The 24,393-nt window shown below is 42.5% G+C and overlaps 1 protein-coding gene across 5 annotated transcripts in view; it reads right to left on the reverse strand.

Annotated features, from left to right (window-relative positions):
- The window catches only part of Fyb1 (FYN binding protein 1), a 141,301-nt gene that overhangs the window by 69,011 nt on the left and 47,897 nt on the right, over positions 1 to 24,393 (reverse strand). For 3 of the 5 annotated variants that reach the window (XM_076551834.1, XM_042261473.2, XM_042261474.2), the window contains exon 2: positions 14,954 to 16,085. In XM_076551834.1, the coding sequence (XP_076407949.1) occupies positions 14,954 to 16,085 (1,132 nt within the window). Of the gene's footprint in view, positions 1 to 14,953; positions 16,086 to 16,190; positions 16,947 to 17,660; positions 18,324 to 24,393 lie in introns of those variants that run through there. The other 2 variants (XM_076551833.1, XM_076551832.1) reach the window with 2 other exon arrangements.

Below are 24,393 nucleotides of genomic sequence, written 5' to 3' on the forward strand. Positions count from 1 at the left end.
GACCAGACTTAGAAGACTGTGTAGAGAGAACTCTCACGATCGCCCCAATCATCCGGCCAGTTCTCTGGACTTGTAAGAGGCAGAAAACAATTCAGGTGGAAGAAGAGATGTGATGGGCATGGTTGCTGGGGCAGTCTCTAGGGAGTGGGGAAAAGCTTCCTCTGCGGAACGCCCGTCTAGGCAAAACTGGCTGCAGTGGGGGCAGGTGACAACTTCAGAGGGCACCATTTGCTTCCCACTCTTCTTGTTTCTCCTCTTGTTATAATTTTGCAATCAACCTTTTTACTGACACTGTTGTATGGAGGCTCCACCGCTCCACATTTTCCTTGTTTTTAGGAATTGGGTTTTCTTCCCCAGCACAAATTGAAGCCCTGAAGTAGATGACACTTTTCGTAGACTTGTCTGGAACTGAAGTTGAGTTGGTGGCTCACTCGGTGATTCAGTTCATTTGCTCATCTTATGTCTTCCAGGGCCTCGGGAAGGACTTGGGGGTGGGGTAGGGCACGGTTCTAAACCACAGTCGATTTGGTTTATCAGCAGGTACAAATAACACTGTTCAGAATGTCCTGGGACTATTAGAGGGGAAGATTGCAATCGTTTTAGGAATGTAGGGACAGAGGCAGCTGGAGGTCGTCTATCATGGCTGTTTCCTAGTGTTCTGAGATGATGGAAGAAACCGTCTAGTATCTGAGCTGCCCTATGGTATAGCCACATGTGAACTATTTTAACTGGTGAGTTTAAATTTAAAAAAAAAATTTCAAGGCATAATTATCTTTTTAGGAAAAGGAAGCATGCTACACAAAAGCCTAGCTCTGTGCAGACCAAGTTGACAAGGTGTGTTTTCAGAGGTCACAGCGTCTGGCTGCATTTTTGGTTCCTGTCACACCCGTATCTAGGAGTGCTTGTACCCAGTATCCTTGGTCACAGTAGAAACAAGCAGACTATGCACTGGACCCGCTGGAAGCATCCTCGGGATGTCCGGCTCTCTTGGGGGCTTGGAGAAGTCCTAGCACGATGCAGGAATGAACACCGCCTGGATTCCTCCCTGCTTCTACATCTGTAGACTGCTGAATGCCAGCTCTCTGGGACCTAAACCAGGCCAGCAGTTCTGGAACGATCTATAAAGTTCTCTAGCACTTAAGCCAGGCCAGGATCTACAAGAAGCTCTGGAACAATCCATAAAGTTCTCTAGCACTTAAGCCAGGATCTACAAGAAGTTCTGTAACAATTCATACCAAGTACTTGATATATAGGTCCTTCTTTATCCTTATTCTTTACCCTTCCATTCTTATTTGGCCCAAGGTATCCCAGAGGAAAATGTGGTTTTAAGATAGCTCCAGATAAGCTATTTTGATATTATAAAATATAAAAATCACATGCCATTTAAAGAGAGACTAATTGGAAGTTTACAAAAAGTTTAGATATTAAGTGTGCATAAGAATCTCCTAAGCTGGGCAGCAGTGGCACATGCCTTTAATCCCAGCACTTGGGAGGCAGAGCCAGGCAGATGTCTGTGAGTTTGAGGCCAGCCTGGTCTACAGAGTGAGATCCAGGACAGGCACCAAAACTATGCAGAGAAACCCTGTCTGGAGAAAAAAAATATCTCCTAGTGGGGCCGGAGAGATGTTCTTTTTGCTGCCCTTCCAGAGGATGTGGGTTCACTTCCCAGAACCCAACAGCAGTTCACAGCAGTCTGTAATTCTAGTTCCAGGGTACCTACCACCACCCTCTTCTGATCTCCATGGGCACCCATCAGACATGCAAGTGGTACACAGACATACATGTGGGCAAAACACCCATATACAAAAAAAATAAATAAAGTCTAAGCAACAACAAAGCATTTTCCAGGAAAGTCATTAAAAATGGAGATCCTTAGACCCTAGGTAAGGAACTGAGGAAGGCAGCTTCATGGAGTTAGAATAAGAACAGGTGTCTCAGGTTTTGAAAATGCCATAGCTATGCTGTGGAGGGGGTCTGTGGGTCACACTGGAGAAGTACTAACCCCAGGAGCAATTGATACAAACAAAAATCCATGATGGCTACCACGTGAAGTATTTTGAGGTAAGAAATATTAGCTTTCTCTAACGGCAAACTGAGTTATATTTAACAATTTACACCGCAAAATTTTGTTCTTAGAAAGAACAGCAAATTATTACAAACTGGTGATCTAGGCAAATTTTGTGAAAATAGGAGAAAATGAAATCATATTTCCCACAAAAATTAATAAGCCCAGTAATATTATCTGTTTAAATCACTTAAAGCTGTTACAGTGTGAACTTTTGAAGACATAGTTAAATGGTTTGTTTTGGTGAGTTTCAACATGAAAACCCTAGACTACTAGACCACACTCACAGATTACAGAGATCCTCATTTTCTTGCCTTTTTTGAGAAAAAAAAATACCTTAAGGATTTTCACTTTGGATGACAGTCTGCTTTGGGCAAAAACTAATTTTACATTTCCAGCAGAGGCTAAATATGTTCCTCATATTGAAAACCGAGTTTTCATTTATACACTTCATTGAATCAAGATGTGGAAGGATTTCCCATCAGTTTGCTAGCATGACATAAAAGTTCTCTTTAAATATGTATGTATTTTTTGATGATTTATCTTTTCCTCCAATTTCTTTCAAAGATATCATAGAGAAAATATTTTCAAGCTAGTCCCTCTTAAAATAAGAGATAAAAAATCTGTTCTGACCTAGTTGAACACACAATTCTAATATCAAACATTAATTAACCTCTGTCCGATGGATGTCTTTGAATACTGACGTATTCATTTCCCCTCTAAATGTAAAGTACTTTAAGTAAAATCAACTGTGGCTCCCCTTCAGTTGACGTTGACTTTAGCTACTATGCTGAATTTATACTTTAAATATGGATCACAGTTAAAAATTCGTCTTGAATTTTAACCTGACCTCTGAGATTCCAAGTAATTACTTTTGAAGCCCTTTAAGGAGCATGAAGCTTTTGTTGTTGTTGTTTCGTTTTATGAGGGGGGTCTCTCTATATATATAGTCCTGATGTCCTAGAACCCATGATGTAGACCAGGCTGGCCTCCAACTCAGAGATCCATTTGCCTTCAAGTGCTGGGATTAAAGGCATGCACCCTTGTGCCCACACCGAGTGACACAAAGTTCTCCCTTTGGATATTGTGAATTGCTGTGGAAAGGGAAACTGTTTACTACGCCAAGATACTGTTCGTCCCATGACACAGTTCAAGTGAAAACTTTAGACCAGCAATTAGCTTCATCGGATGACTGTCTTACCTGTCACTCAGTGCAGACTTTACATCGGTATCTGTGCTTGTTCAGCACATGAGGAGGCTTCAAATGTCTACTGTTTTTTTTCACATTCTGAGAGCCCAAACGTACGTATTGTTTCCCTTCTTTCCACTCTGGGGAAAAAGCAAAACCTAGGGCCTCATACATGTGAGGTAAGAAGGTACTTTACCATTGAGCTGTATCCCTACTTCGAGAGGATTATTTCCCCTTTCCTATAACACATGAAATATTTTTCTGCTGTTAATGCTTTAAAAAGTGAAATATCTTACAACTAAAGTTTAGATATCTGATTAAAAATACCTAGTAAAAGTGGCTGGCGGAGCTGTATTGCTGGAGCATAATCTGCTTGTTCTCAGCTTCTAGAAATGACAGGTAAGGTAGATAACTATAAACACATACACACGCATGCTCACACACATACAACAATTAAATTGCTATCAATGCTTTGAGTCTGTATGATGTGTCTGGATGTACACTAGGTACTTTTCCTATATATTGTTCAACCACCACAATAACTGTACAACACAGAGATTTATCTCCAGAAACATGAGAAAATGAGGCTTAAAGAAGTCAAGTACTCCTCACAGAGTCCAACAGTAAGTGGTCCGGCTTTTGCTGGCACTTGTGTCTCTAGCAACAAAATATCCTCAGGTCTCTCTGCTGAAAAATGATTGTGGAAAAAAAATGATTGTAAAATCTGCATCTTCAAAATAAAATGTACACTCATCTCTATAGTACAACTTCCATTTGATAGTTAGATGTTCACAGAACTGTCTACAGGGCCACCTATCAACTGTACAGCTTAGAAAAGTACAGCAACAAGCTTGAAAAAAAATTGTTTTCATAGTACCACCTCCATCTTCTCCTTTCATGGTGAGGCACACAAGCATGGGTGTCTATCTGCACCATCAAAGCCTGCCAGTGCCTTCCTTCAAACCTGCTTATCTTTGATTCAACTAAAAAGGTATCACAAAAGAAAAGGCACTCTTCATCTCAGGTCAGTCAGCTGCCTGGCTTTGTTTCCTATTGGTTCATTTTTTTTTTTAAGTACTATATGAACATAGGTCTCTTCTAATGATTAGGTGCTTGATATGTGAAAATTCATTGAGGGATAAAATGAATGTTGTTGCCAAATAATGAATTTTTTTTAAAAAAAACCTGAGCCAGTACAGTTGGGGTTCTGATCAGAATCTGGATCTAACAACCACCAGTTTTTTTTTTGTTGTTGTTGTTGTTTGTTTTTTTTAAACACCTTATAGCTCTTTATATTGCTGATGAGTTGGGTCAGTTGGTCAGATGGGAAGACCTCTCCCTAAACAAGGAGATCTCCCGAAGGAATAAAGGTGTGTGTGTGTGTGTGTGTGTGTGTGTGCGCGCGCGTGCGCGCGCGCGCACGCGCGTATTAACAGTCATCAATATAGCCGCGCCTCTTAAAACAAAATGCAATTATTCTTATCTTCAAGGTCAGTTTTCTTAGCACCTCCATTTGTTTCTTTGCTTTGAATGCTACTTTGAATACCACCAATAACAATAAACACCAGTTTTGTTTTTGCTGTTGTTGTTTGATGAATAACCACCATATTGGCCTTGTAAAAATCATGGTGTGGGGTAAACCTTAAGACCGTTTCGTGGTAGAAAGGAGGAACACAAGGATGAAGGGACAAAAGAAGAGAGGGAAGAAGAAGGGGAGAGACAGACAAGAGTGCCAAGGGTCCTGGATGGCTGACGTGCTACTCTGCTCTTCCAGGCTGACAGGCAGTTGGGGGTGACAATCCAACCCCCAACTACTTAAATGAGAACCATAGCTCTCTAAGGGCTCCACCCTCCTTCGGAGAGCTTGGAGCTCTTTGCTGTCTAGAAACTGAAGCATTAATGCTGCCGTAGCTAAGGACTGTTGGGACTCTGGTGTTCTGCCACCACAGTGGTCTGAGCAATGCCACCCTAGGTGCTACATATTTGAATAGTACCCTTGTACCCTTCCTAACTAAGCAAATGTTTAAGACCACGCGCAAGGCGGTACCTGTTTGCTCAGACACGTTACTCACTCATTTGCCTGTTTTCGTGTGAGCACCACCTTCCAGTATCCTGTTTCAGTGCGGATTTTGTCATTTCTTTGTTCTGAGAAAAACACCCATGGCTTGGAAACTCTTCCTTTCCCCAGTCCCTCACTTCCCTCATCCGACTGTGACCAGGAACTTGATCTTAATAAGAACTCCAACCCCTGTGTCCACCCTAGACTCCCAACCCCTGTGTCCACCCTAGACCCCCAAACCCTATGTCTACCCTAGACCTCCAACCCCTGTGCCCACCCTAGACCTCCAACCCCTGTGTCTACCCTAATCCCTAAACCCTGTGTCCATCCTAGACCTCCAACCACTGTGTCCATTCTATATCCCTTGAACTTGGAGTATGGGGGTCTTTTAAGTGCAACTTAAAGTTAGCATTTGAAAGACTAGAGCCCAAGTTTGATATTTTGTTTGGATGACATGACATGGTTAGACCATTGGTTAGAACCTCAGTCCACCTTTGCGGTCTTTCTCCCGTTAGGGTTTTCTTGTTTTGTTTTTTATCTTTTGTTTTCCATTTAGAGTTCACGGGGACCAGGAAGTCATGCCACAGATATTGCTAGGTGGGGGCAACCTTGTTACAGTTTAACTCAGGAAAGAATCTGATAGCTTTCAAGTCCCAGGTCTGGTAGCAGAAAGCTGCTTTCTAGCATTCTTATTTTTTAAGGATGTCTAGTCATTTAGCACTAAAAATATGTAAAAGGATAAAATAATCTGCTTGTTACATCACTTTGGGACAATTCCTATCTGTTCTTGTACTTGGATGAATTACATTCTCTCAGACATGCTCTGTCCATCAGATAGTCACTTCTAGTAAAATAACAAGTACTGATAACAACACAAAATAAAACCACTTCCCCTTGGCCATCCTTTCCCATCTGTTCCTGCTGGGGGAAGAGACCTTGAAGCAAGAAACACCTGCTTGAGTACAAAAAAGACAATACTTGGTGGAAGGGTTTGGACTGTAGGCAGTTGAAATGCTCTGAATAAGAAAATGGAAGGAATATTTTTCTTTTTCTTTGCTGTTGAAAAGAATGGGTCAAGAAAACACAGAAAAAGAAAAAAGAGTTGAGCCACAGAAAGAAATCAAAGCCTGTGTTCTAAAACCCTTAGCTGCCTGTGAAGAACAAAGGTAAACACTATCCCATTCATGTTTATGTTGACCGTTAATACCTCTGGTTCCTGAAGCCTTCCATACAATCTGTCCTGCATGCAATTGCTTGCAATAATTAGGCTACAGTGAAAACTGAGGAATCTGCCTGCACTCTTGCTTTGTTACGGCAGCATATAGCTTGGGACAAGGAAGAGATGATCTCTAACTCTATCCAAATTAGGAGAAGCAGGAGGCAGAAGCTGGAATCGTCCTTGAAAAACAGGGCCTCTTCCTCATTTATGAATCAACACAGAGCAGTAGATATTTCTATAAACGTCCAGCTGGTGCTTGGCATTCATTTATTCTGATTTTAAGAAGTGCAGGAACACAATTAAAACTTTGGCCTTTTATATTTACAAATCAATGAACAAAATTTCCTGTTTCCTTAGTGAGGAACTCAACAACCTGTTTAGCTTTCACATCTCCACAAAATTCAGTCATGGTGACCAGAGTTCAGCTCCCAGCACCTAGTTGGGTGGCCCACAAAGGCCTGTTGTTCAGTTCCAAGAGATCTGATGCCCTATTCCGGCCTCCACAGGCACACATGTGTGCACACACTCACACTGAGTCACGTGTTTATGCACGAGCTCACGTGCACACTTACATAAAATAAAATGAAATCTCTTTTAAAAAAGAAAGAAAAATGATCAAGGAATAAGTCATGGCCATAGTTATATGTGTGGAAAATAAAGGCATGCTTGCGTACAAATGCTTGTGTGTGTATGGTGTGTGTGTGTGTGTGTGTGTGTGTGTGCATATGTGTGTACATGTGTGTGGATGAACTAGAAGCTAGCATCTGGACAGCAGGCAGAAGCAGAATTCCTGGAGAAGTTTCCATCTAGATCCTCAGTAAGCGAAGTCACATGTGGTAGCTCACCTTCAAGGTGACAACTTGGGAGGGAGAGAGCTAGGAGTTACTGTAGGACAGTAAGTCAGCCACTGAGAAGAAACAGGGCCTCTTCCTCATTCATGAATCAACTCCTTTTGTCACTTAATCTAGGGTTCTTTCTCATTCTGGTTTAGTTGAACATAAAGTAAGCAGATCTAGGTCTGCTTTGGAGGTCAGCAATGTTTATCTGTCTGGCCTTCATTGTTTATTTGGACAGGAATTTTTTAGTGCTTGGTTATACTAGTCATGTTGTGACACAGGTTGATTTTGAAAATCCATTGAGCCTGCTCACTCTCCTGAGAATTAAAAAAAAAAGTTAGGTCACCAGTTGAGAGTGGTTAAGCTGGGCACAATGGCTCGCACTTCTAATCCCAGCACTCAGGAAGTAGAGGCAACAGGATCTCTGTGAGTTCGAGGCCAGCCTGGTCTATGTAGTGAGCTCCAGGACAGCCAGGACCACATAGAGAGACTCTGTCTCAAGACGGATGGAGAGTAGTGTTCTGTGTGTGTCTCTCTCTCACCAGCCCTATGACACCCCTGGAGAAACATGCAGAGTTGCCAGGAGAGCCGAAGAGCCGTTGTGTGCCTCAGTGCAGCTGCAGAGACATGGCTGTTGCCTTCATTCAGCACAGTGACTGATTGGACAGTGCAGCTCCTTTCTTTGGGGTAAGAAAAACCTCCTATGGTTTGGGGTTCAGATTTTTTTTTTTCTGTAGCCAGATGTCGCCTGTTCGGTTACATTCTGCTGATAGTATCTATTGCTGCCGGGGGGCTCAAGATGGGGTTTTCCACCTTTGACATGCCACACAGAATTAAACATCATCTCATCTTCCCCTTTGAAGACAATTAAAACAGAGTAGAAAAAATGTTTCAGTTCTCTTTACCAGCAGTTAAGATAACAGATTCTCCAAACTTTTTGGACTTTTTTTCTTGTTTATTTCTCGTATATTGGAAAAATATGAAATCTAGTGTTCTAAAAGGTTCCCGGAACTTTATCATGTTTATGCTTTCTATGAAAGGATAGACAATTTCCAAAGAATTTTGAGAAATCAGGTAGCTGGATTTCTGTTCCTCGGGCATACTTTGGCTCTTCCAATGCTGCAGTCAATCATTCTTTTTTAGAAGCCAATTTTATTTTGTTCTTAAAATACAAAGCATATGCACCAAGACATGCTGTTGGCCCATGAATTCATCATCTCAGAAATAGTTTTAATCAAGGCAGAGAGACAAAGGAGCCTATAATATCATTTACATAGAGTCTACAAGTCAAACTCTATTTGAAAAGGTTTGTTTCACTTGGCATGGAGATTATATGATAGACACTATCTCCCATCCAGAGATTATGTAACACACATCTGTCTGGGAATCCTAGCTGGTTGTTTTAGTTGCCTTGGGGACATGCATCAAAACTAAGCTGGGAAGAGCCTTTTGTATTTCATTATCTATTATCCAGTGTATGAACTCTGTTTTTGTCAGCTTTGGAGATTAAACGTAGTACCTCACTTACACTGGGCTAACAGCCTCTCTCTGAGCTATATCTATAGTCACTTCCATGCCTGGCTGAGTTTGTATTTGATTCTTGAACTTTCGTCTTAATTTTCTGCCTGTCTTGAGAAAATCGAAATTTCACTTTAATGCTTTTGAAATTTTAGGGATTACATGAATTTGATCAAACCTGGAATAGACTAAGAATCATCTCATAATATATTTCACACTTGGAAGGTAAGACAGCTGTTGGAAAACCATTCATTTATGTCACAACTGGTCAATGTTTTGGACATTTCACAAATGTGATTAATGTTGATACAATGGCAGTTATTTCGGTACTATTTCCATATATCATTAAAGCTTGCAAAAACACCAATTTCAGCCTTTTGACCACAGGAAAAGGTTATACAATGGAAAATCATGGCATATTGCCATAAAATTTTTTTTAGGAATTTCTGCTTCATAAATGAGAAAAGTGATAGTCTCTTCAATACAGGGTAGATATCACTCTAAGAAAACTTCTCTGTAAATCAATGGACATGTGTGGACTATTGAGCTAAGACACTGTTAGAAGAAGAACTGAGATGTGAGTGGGAAGAATTCTGAAGATCAAATTCAGGACCAAACAAAGAACCAGGAACCTAGGTATACCAACAATAAAGTGGTCTAGATGCCAAAGGAAATGACTTTGCTGTCCCCACAAGTGGCTCTCTTCTTTTCTCGCTCACGTTGTCAACTCCTACTGTAATTGTTTTCCTCAAAGTCTAAACAGGTTTGTTGGTAGAATGAGACACTTTCTCAAAGCATTTGAGATGGTAGTAGGTACTGGGAGTATTGTCTGAGTGAACTTGGTCAGTGAGAGTAATCTGTAGGGTATGATATTAGGCTCCAGGTAAGCACTAATAGTTTCCTTTCTGCCTGTTTAACTCATGAAGGAGTTTCTTCAGGCCCAGAAGCATCTTGTAAGTGGAAGACAGGGATTCTATAAAAACCTGTGAAGTCTCACTAGTACATTCCACTTCAGAAGTAGACTGAGGGGGAACCAATAAGCCTGGGCAAGTTCAAGAGAAATCCTCAACAGAGAGGTCCTAAATACCACAAAAGGACCAGTGGTGAAAGCTGGCCTTGTAATGCCTGGGACAGAGCGCCGAACTCAGAGACCATCAGAATCTGGTTCCCAGCAAGGGCTATCCTCAAATCCCAAACAGTTAGAAAACAATGGAGAGGAGCCTTTAAAGCAATGCTTAGACCTCAAATCATAGTTTGAGGGGGAGAACAGATTTACCACCCTGGATTAGAGTTTCTAGATGCTCACATCATGCATCTGCCAAACCAAAAGTAATGGTGTGATCCCTGTGTGTATGGAAATGAAGATCTCTGGAAGAGCTGGAGAAGAACAGAGGGCCAGCATCTCTCAGGTAATAACTGATATCAAATGACAGACAGACATAGTGTCGCTAAATAGTTATGCTTCCAGGACAAAGATTTCTCTGAGAATTCTGACAGAAAGCAAGTAATTTTCAAGGGAGTTAATTCAGGATAGCCTCAGACTTTCCCACAGTAAAATTTGCTGGCAGAAATAGAAAATAGAGACTGTGTAAATACTTGTTGAAATGATGAGAGGTTGGATTTTACAAAGCCCAACAATGCTGTTGGGATATAAACCTTCATGGGGTGATTTACTCAAAAGAACTGGGTTTATTCTGAGGATCAGTTCTATCTTGGGCAGAGGAGAGATATCTAGAACTCACTGAGAGAAGACCAAGAATAGGGTAGCTCAGATCTGACCTAGGACTTGCACTTTGAAGGGAGCCTTTCCAAGACATTTATCTTAAGGGGTAAACCCAGGTGAGCTGGCTGATTAGTTAATAGTAAATGGTTCCTCAGGGGTTGCAACCTGGAATGGAAGGAAGGACCAGAAATATTTTGAAAGACAGATTGCCCAGAGTCAAGAAAGGTGAGAGAATTGAAGTTAAGCCTAGGCTCCGGTCTCAAAGTGCACAAACATCGGATTGGGAGAGTCTAGCTCAATCTGGAGATGCCTCATTGTCCCTTGAGGCTGAACCACCCAGCTGAGTGAGTTCTGATTCATGTACACACTGGACACACATTCAGGGGTAGTGTCCTGAGATATTCCAATGAGACATCTTTGGATTTACTCTAGGTAAACCTCATTTTTAACTTCCAGGTAGGTATACAGTGCTATTGCTAACTGTGGAGAAACTTGGCTGTTTGGAAAACGATTTGCCCTCAAATCTTTAAAATCCATTTGAGCCTTGAATCCCTGTTCTTATAATGGCCTGCAGCAATAATGTGGGAAATACTGCTACACACTGAGATAAATCACTTTTCAGTATATATATAAAAAAACCAATAAGATCATATTACAAAAGTATGTGTAAAAGGAAAATGATGGACCAGAAGGAGGTGGTGATAGCTCTGGGATCTGTGAAGGAAAGTCTCACCCTCTCCTAGAAATAGGTCATTTGTTGTTGACATAGTCCTTTGCTTTCCCCAATTAGGGTACTAAGGGTGGGGACTCTCCAGCTGAACTCTGCTCCAATCACAGCTCAAGTTCTTTTTAGGTTTTTTTTTTTTTAAGGCTTATTTATTTCATTTTATGAGTGGTTGCCTTCTTATATGTCTGTGCATTACATGTGTGCCTGGTGCCCATGGAGCTCAGAAGAGGGAGTACGGTTCTTTGGAACTGGAGTGACAGATGGTTGTGAGCTGCCCAGTGAGTGCTGGGAACCAAACCCAGGTCTTCTGCAAGAGCAATAAGTATTCATAACCCCTGAGCTATCTCGCTGTTCCCAACCCCAACTCTTCTTGATGTCAAGTTCCTGTTGGGTGGATTAGTTGGAGCATGCGTACAAATGAGGAGGGGGCACACTATTCTAATAACCTTTGGTTAATGCTGGCCCCAGATTCATTCCTGTAACTGTTAAGGTACTTAATTGATTATTTCCATAGTTAACATACAGAACAGTTAGTGTTTCTTTTTTTTTTTTTTTTTTTTTTTTTGGTTTTTCGAGACAGGGTTTCTCTGTGTAGCTTTGCGCCTTTCCTGGAACTCGCTTTGGAGACCAGGCTGGCCTCGAACTCACAGAGATTCGCCTGCCTCTGCCTCCCGAGTGCTGGGATTAAAGGCGTGCGCCACCACCGCCCAGCTCAGTTAGTGTTTCTTTCTAGTGTTACAAGAACAAGAAAGAGGGCTGAACTGAATGCTTCCTAGTAGCTACCCAACAGCTGGGCCTGGTGGGGTATTTAAGAACCCAGACATTATGGTGAATTGTACCAGAACCCCTAGAATGAAGTCTTTGAAGGGAGTCAAAAGAAAGGTGAGTGTAGAGGACATTTTGATGTTTCAATTAAAAAAGCGTTTACAGTTTTGTAGTTATAAATGGTTCTAGTGTCGGTAAAGTTGGAGGAACCAAAAAAGTTATTAGCTCCACATTCAGAAAACAATGTGTTATGTGCATGTTGACAGCTTACAGGTGAGACACTGAGAAGATCTCTTCAGGGTGGATACTTTGTGTAAAATTCATTTTGTGTCAGAGCTCCATTTAATTGAATGTACGGACAATCTGCTAAAGTAATTAGTAAACTATAGAGAGGATTGTAATTTAATACTGAAAAGTTGGGGGCAACTAACTTCATATTAATATACCTCTGTGGGAGTATAAGCATAGGAAAATGATGAAAATTCATATTTTCTGTTCTACAGATGAGAGAGGAATGGTAAACTAACTGATTTCTACTTTAATGGTGCTCACAGTTTTATTTGTAATAATTTTTAAAAAGACATGTTTTAATCAAAAGACAGGGCAAAAAAACAGGAATGCAGAGTCTTTGGGTACCATTTGTGCCTGATTCATCATTTCAAGGGGTTTTATGTTTCCTGAAAGGCATGGGGACTGGGACAGGGATGGGCATATAGTCTATGGAATCAGAGAGACATGAGGACCAGTCATGGCCCTGCTTAGGTAAGATACAATTTGGGCAAATTCCCTAATTGTGCTGGGATATAATTCCATTTCATTGCCTGCAAAGAATAAATAGAGTTGGATTGTATAATGTTATATAAAAAGTCCTCTATAAATTATAAATATTTATCTGGATATAAAATAAAAAAGGAATAACGAAGCAGGAAGTAGGAAAGATTATTAGCCTTTTCAAAGCCAACTGAACAATTACTTAGAATTTTGCTAATTTGAAAACTATTGTGATTAGTTTTGGCAACAATAAAAAATGATCTTCTTAGAGTAAGTCTCTATGGTCACTGCAAAGCATTTTACTCCAATTAGTATCCTTACAACTTAGTAGATTGAAAAAAAATCATTGATAAACATCTGGTAAACCTCATATTTTTCAAAGCACACAATCTCTTTTCTTTCCCACCTTATTACAAGTGAATGGCTAATATTCTGAATTGTCCCAGGCAGCAGAGAATTTATCCCAAGTTTCTTCAGTGTGAAACCTTACATCTAGCCAGGGCAGTTTGTCATAGGTATTTGTTAGAGCTGGAGAAAAAGCTGTGAACTCAGAAAACCTTGATGGCTATAGCAGACATCTGGAAATTTCCCTGCAAGCTGCTATTCTGGGTTGGAGAATACACATTACATTGGGTGAATTTTAGTTAATCAAGATGGGAACTACTTCTTATAGACAAACTGCCCTTGAGGAGACCAGTCTTGGGCTAATAGCCATGGGAACCTGGCTCTGTAATCTTTCTCCACCTCTAGTAGAATCGGATGCCTTCTCTTGGCCTTAGCAAGGGCAGGCAGCACAATCTGAGGGTTATGACAGCCTTGTGTCACCTAGACTTCACCTTCTGTTCTCTCTTACCTTTCTACCAGGCAGAGGGAGCCTGTGTGAAGATCATTCAGAGACAGTAGTTAGGCCTAAATCTGCTTTAATCAGACTAGATTTAAAAAAAACTTTGAGGTGGAATCTCAAGTAGCTCAGGCTGGCTTCAAACTCTCTAAGGTAGTCCCAAGACTTTGAACTTCTGATCTGCCTGCCCTCACCTCCCAACCCCCAAATCACAGGCCTATCCCACCATACATAGATTTAGATGATAATTTTATTTGGAAAAGCATATGACTTGCAGTGGGATGGTCATTTGTAAGTATCATTCATTTTCCATCTTACAAGGGACAGCACCTGGACGCCATTTGCTAGGATATTAATCACTGCAGGCACGAGTGAGTTTTTCTCGTCATGACACAGGGTGATAAATATTTACTGAGATGTTCAGTATCAAATTCCACCCACACACCATAATATTATGATGACATCTTGGGAAGAAAATTGGACCAGTCTTCTAGAGGGACAACAAAACACCCTTTGTCTACCTTCATTTTATAGCTATGTATGCCTTTATAAACTGCAGTAGTAGAGACATTTTTGGGAAATTAAAAAACAGCTAAAATACAAAATATGAAATACTATCTCCTAATAACTCTCCTACTTGAATCTTGGGTTTCACGGTAAATAGTATTTGCAGCATTGACCTTTTGACCTGGATAAGGGGCTGCCACTGTGTTGTAGGAGGTGGCTTTATGTACAAAATGTCATTAGCCTAGTCCATTGTGACAGTCAAAAATGCCTCCAGACAATGCATACATCCTTTGGTCATCAACTTTGACCCCTTCTAGAATACTGACTTAGAAGTCTGCCCCCTTCTCTCTTTGGCTGTTTGTGGGCTGTGCATCTTTCTCAACCAGTAGAAATGAAACACAACCAAGGGAGTAAATCCAACAGTTATCCTTAAGCAAAACCCCTTATCAGACAAATAGATGTATTTCTTTCCCATTCTCCCCCTTAGGAAGTCAGTCCCCCCCTCACCCCCCCACACAAGGCACTTTCTCAGAGAATACTCAAATAGAACTTGGATTTTCTACTTTCTCAGACCTCCTACACAAAGAGGAAAAAACACCAAAGGAGAACTGACCCTATACTCACATGGGTATCAGTTATGCAACCATTCCCAGCTCTAAAGTTTCTCCTAAAAGCTGCAACACTCTCTGCTGTGAGCAAACCGCAGTTACTATAGCCATGAGAAACAACTCACTGTTTGCAGAGTCAGCTTTTCGGAATCTGGTCAGGTCAACGTTGGGTGGTCTGCTGGGCTTGGGTGGAGGCGGACCCAACACGGACAGGGGAGGCAAAGGCTTCTGCTTGGGGGCTGTTGAATTCTTGTCTCCCTTTTCCTTCTCCTGACTGGGGCCCCATGGCGTCCCTGCTGTCAGCTTGGAAGGGGTCTTAGGGAATCTGGCCGGCTCTTCCTGATTCATTTTACTCAGAAAGATGTTCTTGGTCACATCTGTTTTCCTATCTTCTTTTTTCTCCTCAGAGTTTCTGGAGAGGCCCGGGCTTCCCCTGCTTGCAGCGGGTTTCAGAACCACTCCAGCAAAGGGCGAACTCGATACTCCACCGTCTTTGTCCTCTGTGTCTTCCCTCGCTGCTTTGAAAGGGCCACCCTTGCACTTGGCTCCTAGTGGCCCCGGGGATCCTTTCTGGGCAGCCACATTCTTAGAGGCACTCTCCTCTTCCTGGGAGTCCTCCGTACTCAGGGATGGCTTCTGGCCAAAGGTGTGTTTGGGAAATCGAGGTTTGGCGTCAGCATCTTGTGCCGCTGGCATGAACTTACTCTTTGCTCCGGCCACCTTGGAGAACCCTGGCTTTAGATCGTTTTCTGGGACTGGGGGAGTTGGTCCTGGCTTTGGTCCTGGCGTCTTTAAGTCAGACTCTTGGTTCAAATTGTGAAGCTTATTCCCAGAAGGCCGTAAAAATGCCGGTTTGGGATCTTCTTTAGTCAAGCTGGTGGGTTTGGGGCTTACAGGTTTCAGAAACCCTGCTTTGACCTCAGGGTCTCTGGAAGCCGAGTTTGGCTGTGTTCCAAATCTTTGGTTCACTCCACTAGGTTTTAAAAATGGGGGTTTGGGATCCTTGTCAGACTTATCCTCATAGACAGGTTTCACTGCCAAGGGTGGTTTTGTGGTCCCAAATTTAGGCGTGTTGCTGGGTCCTGCGGGAGGGCTGGCATTTCCTTGGCTGTCAAATAAATTCTTTCTTGCTTGTATTCCCGTAGGCGCGTTTTGTCCCGCAGCTTTGAAGGGCCTGCTGTTGATAGAGACCTCCTCTGTCGGGTTATTCCCTGTGTTGAACTTCGCCATGAGGGACTTCACATCTGTTTTTCCATCCTACAAGCACAGGGAACAACAACAATAACAACAACAACAACAACAACAACAACAACAAAGCCAGCTGAGAGCCAGAAGTCTCCCTTGCACGTTAAAATACTATACCTTCAAGGGCTTCCTGATCTGCGGCCAGGGTGCTGGGGCGCCCGAGTGCCGCTGATTGGCTGACCAGCTATTGTAACACTTAAGTTCCTCTATGGCAAAATAAGTTGTGAGGGTTGCTCGAAAAGGGGGGGCTATGGCTGTTCACAAGCTTCTGTTTGTCACACAGACACTCACTCATTTATCTTGAGACCTTTGCTCTGTCACCCCGCCGACCGCCTAACTGTCTCGTTGGATTTACTCTTCCTCGGCGTTTCTCTAGACTTTGGCTTCATTTGAAAACATGTGGAGGGGACCCACAGATGAATTCTCCCATATTTTACAACCGAGACTCATGTGGGAACTGGACTTAAGAAATGAAAGTAGACTCTGTCAACTTAGGCTGGATGCTCAGCATCGCTGTGACTGGTGAGAGCTTTCCTGTTCCTGTTGCATTTAAAATCTGTTTGCTGTCAGGGAGATGTCACAGAACGTCCCAGCCCTTGTAAAACTAACGAATGAGGTTTCCTTATTATTATACATACAGAGTGCTACCGTTTGACTGTATGCAGACTAACGGGCCACGAGGAGGAAGCACAGGCTAGCATAGGGAGGGCAAGAGACCCGCAGCAGGGACTGGCTGGGAAGTCTCATTTCCACATCTTTCTCTCAGTCTTGTCTCTTCCATAATGACTTTTATCAGTCCCCTGAGGTCCTGCCTCATCTGCCCTCCTCAGGAGAATTAGGAAATTACTCAGCAAAGACAGCAGACATTCACCTTCTTCTGTTAACATAGTCTAGTTTAACCTGGGAGAATTAATGGTGCGTTTGCTCTTTCGAAAACCAAGGAGTTTGCCAGGCAGTGGTGGCACGCATGCCTTTAATCCCAGCTCTTGGGAGGCAGAGGCAGGTGGATCTCTGTGAGTTCCAGGCCAGCCTGGGCTACAGAGTGAGTTGCAGGAAAGATGCAAAGCTACACAGAGAAACCCTGTCTCAAAAAAACAAAAAACAAAAAACAAAACAAAACCAAAAAAAAAAAAAAAAAAAAAACAGGGAGTTTGATCTGGGGATATGAGATCATATCCCCAGTTGAGAGGGTACCTGCCTAGCATGCACGAAGCCCTGGCTCAGATGCTTAGCATGAAATAAATCAGGTGTGATGTACACTCTACAACGCCAGCATTTAGGAGGCGGAGACGTGGAGATGAGAAGTTTATGAAGGTTAAGGTCATCCTTGGCTACACAGCAAGATAAGTCTCGGCAATATGACTCCTGCCTCCAAAGAACAACAACAACAACAACAAAGTTAAAAAGCAGGAAGAACCTCCAGGCTCAGGGCTCTGAGCTTTTTACAGACAAAGAGAAAGCAGTCTGAAATACTAGGCAGAGGATGTAGCTCAGTGATGGTACAGGTGCTCAGCACAAGCAAGGTTCTGAGTTCAATCCTCAGTGCACAGTGCACACGCACACATGCGCATACATATGCACACTTACCAAAGTCTGCTTTCTCGTTGGAAGGAAGTTTATCTCTGAGAAAGAATTTGTTCCATTCTGCACTTCTGTAGTGGTATAATTTATATTCTTTATGTATAATTTTGTTAAAGTTTATAAAAACAAGGTGGAATAGTCAAGTAATGAAGGACGTAGGCTTGAGAGCCAGGTGACAAGGAATACTGGTGAGCTCTCTTATCTCCTCCATGCAGATAATGTCAGGGTTCTGCTCTGAGGTACGTTAAACAAGTCCACGGTACAGGCATGGGGTATAGAGCTTTATAGAGCACCGGCCCACCGGAGGGCTTCCTGTTTTTGTGTAGAGAAGAAACCTTACCCATCATCTATTCTTCCTCCTCATTGAACTGCTGGGGGACTGAGCCTCGCTCGCTCGCTCTGCTGTACTGCGTCTTGCACATCACAGGGGAAAACCCTTGAAATACCCCGACCATTGTCAAATACCACGTCTTATTTTTAGTTCTGAAAATATGGAAGTTGTGGATTTAGAATGGAAACTTGAGTCTTGGCTGCTATTCCGGATCCAGGAGAGCCTGCAAGAATCTGAGCTAAAGGCACAAGGCTCAACGTTATTGACTGAGGCACAAACCTTGACTTTGCTATGTAGAGTGGCCTCGAGCAAGTTACTGACTTTTCCGCCTCTGCTTTCCTCACCTCTGAAATCAGAACTCTAATCCCAGTTTCTGCTGGGCTTTTGTTTGTTTTAGTAAAGATTAAATGGGTTAATACAAGTGCTTAGGTACTTAGCTCAGTGGTAGAGCACTTGCTTAGCAGACACAAGGCCTTGAGTTTGGTCCTTAGCGCCGAAGAAACAAAAAATATAAACAAATGGATGAAGAATCCAACGTAACACATATCCACTGACATTTTTTCTGCCATAATTGTTTCTGATTCATTCATAATATAGCATCGTTTTTTCCCAGAAAAAAAATTGAAATTGTTTACATTAGCGTGTCTTCAAACAAGCACACTTGTGAATCACACATAGAGTTCTCATGTTTGAGACTGATTCGCCATCCCCTTGAGAGTTTTCACTGGATGCTGAAAGACAGGGGAGGAGGAACAACACGTTCCTCTGTGGGGCCCCGTAAAGAAACAGTGACTGTAGCCAAGCTCACTGGCGTGCTTGGCACCTCAACAACCTGCACGCCACAAGAGGATAATTTTCAGGAGTCAGTTCTCTCCTTCCACCGTAGGGGTCCTGGAGACCGAACTCAGGCCATTTGGCTCGGTGGCAGGCATTTTCTACCCACTAAACCATCTCGCCAACCCCACCACACTGCTTCAAAGTAAAAACAGTGAACTAATATTCAATTTGTAATGAAAGACGAATGCAAGAATATTAATGTCTGCTCATCATTGTCTTCTTTCATCAGTGACAAAAAAAAATCGAGCTGTTCATGTTAAAATTGAAGCTAAGGGTTGATTAACCTTAGACAGTAAAAATATCAACAGTCAAACCAAGGGAATTGTGAATGTGAGGTAAGTGCTCTACTACCACGCCACATTCCACACACTTGTGAATAGTTTAAAGTGCAGAAGAAATAAAAGATCCATGAACAATAGGTAACTAGTGAAAATCTAAAGTAGCTTGGAAGCTCAGTTTTGACCTTGTTGAGGTGTATTCACTGTTCTTGGAATTAAAGCAAGAGGAGAATGAATCATCTCTGTGGGTGTCATTATTCTTTCCTGGGCAAAATGCACAAAAGAGAAAAAAAAGTCTTTGTGTGATGGTCTATAATGTGCTTAATCCCTAGGGAAACGTATGTTAATAATAATCATTTATACAATTTTTTAAAAAAGCCTGTTGATAATTTTTTAGCTTGTGTGGTGGGTCTTTCATTGGGATGTTGACTCACTTGTGAATTGCTGAGTCTTCTCACTGAGCACCATTCACTCTTACTCCTGCTGTGATTGCCAACATCAGGACCATGAGCACAATGGTATCCCAGGACAGCATGAGGCTGTGAGGGGCTCATGGGTAAAGAAAAAAGGTTCTAGGAAGCCAGCCAGAGTCTTTTCCAAGGCTTCACTAATTACACACAAGGAACAGGAAGAGGGAGAGAGCAAGGACAGGAGAGACCCGGCTTCTGTGTTGGTGATGATGATGTCACTCAAACCTATGAGCTGGTGATGATGACGTCACTCAAACCTATGAACCACTCTGCCAAAGATTGGCCAGAAGACATAATAAAACACAGAGAAGACAGAAACCTTCCCACAACCTGGAAAAGTCCTCCATCTTGAAGTAGAAAGCAACTCATGAAAATGTAATGGATCAAGAAGATCAAACTGACACAGAGAAATAGCTTTCAGCCATAGTGGTTTGCTTTGCAGAAGAAGGACGATGACAGATAGGTTTTGCACAACCAAGCTCTTCTCCCCTCTTGTGCACAGACACTCACAACATGTATGCGCACATATGCACACATGTGTGTGCACATTCACACACAAATTCACGAAGCGGAATGCCATCTCTGCTCCTTGAAGATATTTCATCTGTTTTACCTCATACATTTGGAAGAAGGCTTTTTTTTTAAATCTTAAAATAAATATTCTTGAAACTCCTTATTATCAGAAACTACACAATAAAGTTATGAAGTTAGAGGTAATGGAAGATGAGAATATAATACTTAGCACAAAGCCCTAATCAAATATGTAGAGGGTAAGCCTGCAGAACAACAGACTGGCAATGATATTTGTTTCCCTCCAACAGCATGGCACAAACAATGAGCTAATTATAATTTGCATATTTAGTGTGTACACTGTCTACTTGGTGAGACATGAAAGCAAGGGATTGATTTTATTTTCCTTTCCCCCTTTAGGAACATGCCTCCTCCCATGGAAACATTCCCTTCAGGCCTGGAGCTTTTTCCCACAATATATATTAAACATACTGGCTGAGGGACTGACTTGTACTTGAATTTCTCTGTGGCTGATCACAGAGGAGTTGGGAAATTATTTCTTCACTTCTTGGTTGACCTCGGCCACGAATCCATTCGAACATCTCTCCATGCCATTGCAAAAGGGCTGTAGTGAGTTCCAGTCAGCTGAGCCTCTGAGGCTGGAGTCAGTGCGAGGCCCCTTCTCAACAGGATGTGGGAACTTGTCTCTCACCACAAGCTAAGTTCCTGACAGCAGGAGCCTACTGCTGCACAGGTGGGAGGGGCTGGTGGCAGAAGCCACAGTGACAGCCTTGATTGTCACAACCCTCTCCACATGTGAAGGTGGAGGTGCTTTTTTGATACCCCACCAGGCAGCGATGTCTTATCCACAGCGGCTTACAAACTGAGGGAAAATATCCTCTGACAAATACAACTGGCACCCGCGGGCTCCCCCAAGGCTGTGTGTGCTTGTCTATTTCTTTATGGTAGGCTGGCCTGAATACACGGGCAGAGAATTTCTGTGGTATCACATTGTAGTAGTGGCCCTAGTGCTCCCCAATGTACCTGCTAAAACCAGGACCTTCTCCTTGTTTTGGAAATGAGGGGAGAGGGAACAAGAGTGTTTAACATGCCGTAAAGCCCTGATGCCAATGACCTGGCTCCCAAGAGCCTTCTCAAGGTATCAATCAGTAGGATTTTCATATCCTTCCCCCAAAGACTAGGAACTTGGAAATCTCTAACTTGTCAGACTTCTTTTTCCTTGCTGTCCTCTCAGAGACCTCCTCCCCACACACTCTTTCGTTTGTCATGACCTCCAAAAGCTTGAGCAAAAGTAACAGCAGAGGGTAAGCAGGACTTCCTGTGTGTCTTTCACACTGTTAGTTTTTGACTGCTTGATGTGAACAGAGATGGGATGCAGAGCCCACAGAATGATGGTATAGATTCTATAGATACTCTAGAACAATGAACAGTCCTAAAATGGCTTGCTTTGCTTCTCTAATGTACACATGTGTGGGTGTGTGTATAAACAATAGGGTGATATATCACAGCAAATTTAGCCTACATCTGCTTAGGATTTTAAAAGTTCCTTTAGCTTACATTTTCAAAGTGTATGAAATTAGACGATTGTCTTTGAAGAATTTGCATTTTAACTATTGAGCTTATAGGAAATCGTAAAAAGTTTCCTTCACATATGTTGTCCGTTGCTGATTTGGTTCTTGGGAGAGTTACTGCTTGTTCTATAAGGCAGGATAAGTTCTTCCGTTTTTTTCCTGTGCCTCCAATTGTCTTAGCTTTCAACCGAGATTGTTGTGATTGTTCTCTAAAAAACGTCAGGGGAAAATTCAGCAGTTTGCTAAATCCGTGTCAACTTCCTGAGGACTGGGAAACTCGTCTGAGGCAAGAGAGCTGCTCACAAGGCAACAAACTGAGACAGGTGGTGACCGTGACTCAGTGAGGGATGCGGAGGTTCATACAAAGTGAAAAACAGACATTAAGTGAAGTAAGTGTGTGGAAGGTTCCGGAACAGAAACAGGTGGCGTTTTGAACTATCACTCTCCCGAGTGTGACAATGCGGGAACTTCTGTCTCCTTTGCTGCCTTCCTTCCAGACCCCATCTCGTTCTGTCTCTTCCCCTTTTGAACATTGAAGGCCACACATGTCAGCCTTCATTGACACAATCACCTTCAATGATACCTCTGTGCAGTATTTGGTATCAGCCTTCAGTAACACAATCACCTGACCCTTCTTGCTCGCTCTCTCTGGTGCTGTGACAAGTCTCTGTGGGAGCTAAGCTGCTAAGGTGAAGACCTTTGGTATCACGGGGCTCTTCACTGAATCACACTCTTTCTCCTTAAAATTGGGATGCTCTCCACTTCACACTTCATACATCTGCTCTTAGTACCTAGCCATCCTCTTTCCCTCACCTTTCCAAGGGGCTTCATGGCTTCAGCTGCTCAGGTTCTCATTTCTTCACTAGCTACCTCATTCATTCATTCATCAAGATATTGGTGCATCCTATTTGAGAGTTCTCGACATCCATTGTGTATGCACTGAATCTAGTTTCTCACCTTGCCACTCCCTAGTTTATTACCTGTTCTTTATTCCAGGCTACAAATCATCTCTATTTACTCCTATATTTAGCGAAAATTCATGTATTCTGGTGTCTTCTTACTAATGCTATTACTGGGAAGGATAATCACATCATTTAGTGTCAAATTTCATATCCGAGAGGAGGAAAATTCTGGCAGATGCTATCACATCGCCTCTGAAGACATTTGACTAAGCGAACCAAACTCGTCCCTCAGGAACTAACATCATGTGGTTCCATTTACATGAGGTACCCACATAGTCAAATTCACACAGGCAGGGTGGTTGCCAGAGGCTGGGAGCGGGGAAGGGAAGGAGGAGTTAGCACTCAATGGATGCCCAGTTTCAGAAGGGAAAGATCACATGTTCCCGGAGGGCTAATGAGGGTTGCAGCACATTGTGAACATATGTGATACATGATTGAACACTTACACAGTTTGAGTCAATTGGGCTGGGCAAATGGCTCAGTGGTTAAAGTGCTTTCTGCTCAACCTGATGACCTGTGTAAAGGCTGGATGGGAATGGTGGTTACCTGTAATTCTAGCCTTGGGAGGCAGAGACAGGGGATCCCCCAAAGCAAGCCAGCTATCCAGACTAGCCCCACTGTTAAGCGTTGGGTTCAACTGTGAAACTGACTCAAGGCTGAAGAGCTCTGGAGTGTGGATCTCTGATTTCCCACCAGCCTTAAACTTCCATACAAACACTCTCTGTCTCTGTCTCTGTCTCTGTCTCTCTCTCTCTCCCTCTCTCTCTCTCTCTCTCTTTTCTCTCTCTCTCTCTCTCTCTCTCTCTCTCTCTCTCTCTCTCTCTCTCTCTCTCTCTCTCTCCTCTCTCTCCCTCCCTCTGTTTCTCTCATACACACACACACACACACACACAAAAAAAAAAAAAAAAAAGGAAAAAAATGGCAGCTCTGACCTATGTTTCACTCCCATATGAAAACTCAGTAAGGTTAGTTAAAATCAGGGCTTGGAGAAGGATTAAATCAAATGTAGTATACTAGATAATCACGGGTCAATGTCAAATATTCGCATGGATAGGACAAATAAGAAATGATTAGGAAAAAAAAAAAAGAAATGATTAGAGTGGTATAAGGATGACTTTAAATGACCAAAGTTGTGACCAACACAGCAAATACGGGCATTTCAGGTGGTGTCCTATGGCATGAGGACAGGGAAATCTGAGGATAGGAAACACAGTGGGTGGTAGCATCACCTTGAGGACTTTTCTTTCTTTCTTTCTCTTTAATTTCCCTTTACTGTCAAAACATTATGCAAGCATCTTCAGTGCTTCTGTTGAAGCAGAATGGAGCCTCCAGGAACATGGGAGCGTCATCCACAAATCTAGTAGAAGATACTCGTGGAGGTTCAAAGCCAGACATCAATCATGGGGAAATAGGGTGGAGCTTGGGCACCAGCTCTTAAGAAGGATGGAGGATGTAGAAACCAACATGTTCAGAAGCCGCCTGAGCAAGAGGACCCCAATACTAGAATGGTCTGATGGGAGAACAACTTGAAAGACGGAGCCATTGGAGCTTGGTTCTCTCTGACACCCTGATTTAAGACTTCCTTCTGTTGTTACAAGCCACAGTCTGTGGCACTTTGTAACAGAACTCACCAGAAACCAAAACACGTACCCCCAACTGAAATATCTTGTGCTAGATTTCTTCCTTTCTTTTTTTAATATTCCAACTAATTTATTAAAATGCACTAATGTTGTAGTAATATGTACAACAAATTAGGACA

Source organism: Peromyscus maniculatus, chromosome 15 (assembly GCF_049852395.1).
Source record: "Peromyscus maniculatus bairdii isolate BWxNUB_F1_BW_parent chromosome 15, HU_Pman_BW_mat_3.1, whole genome shotgun sequence".
NCBI classification, from domain to species: domain Eukaryota; kingdom Metazoa; phylum Chordata; class Mammalia; order Rodentia; family Cricetidae; genus Peromyscus; species Peromyscus maniculatus.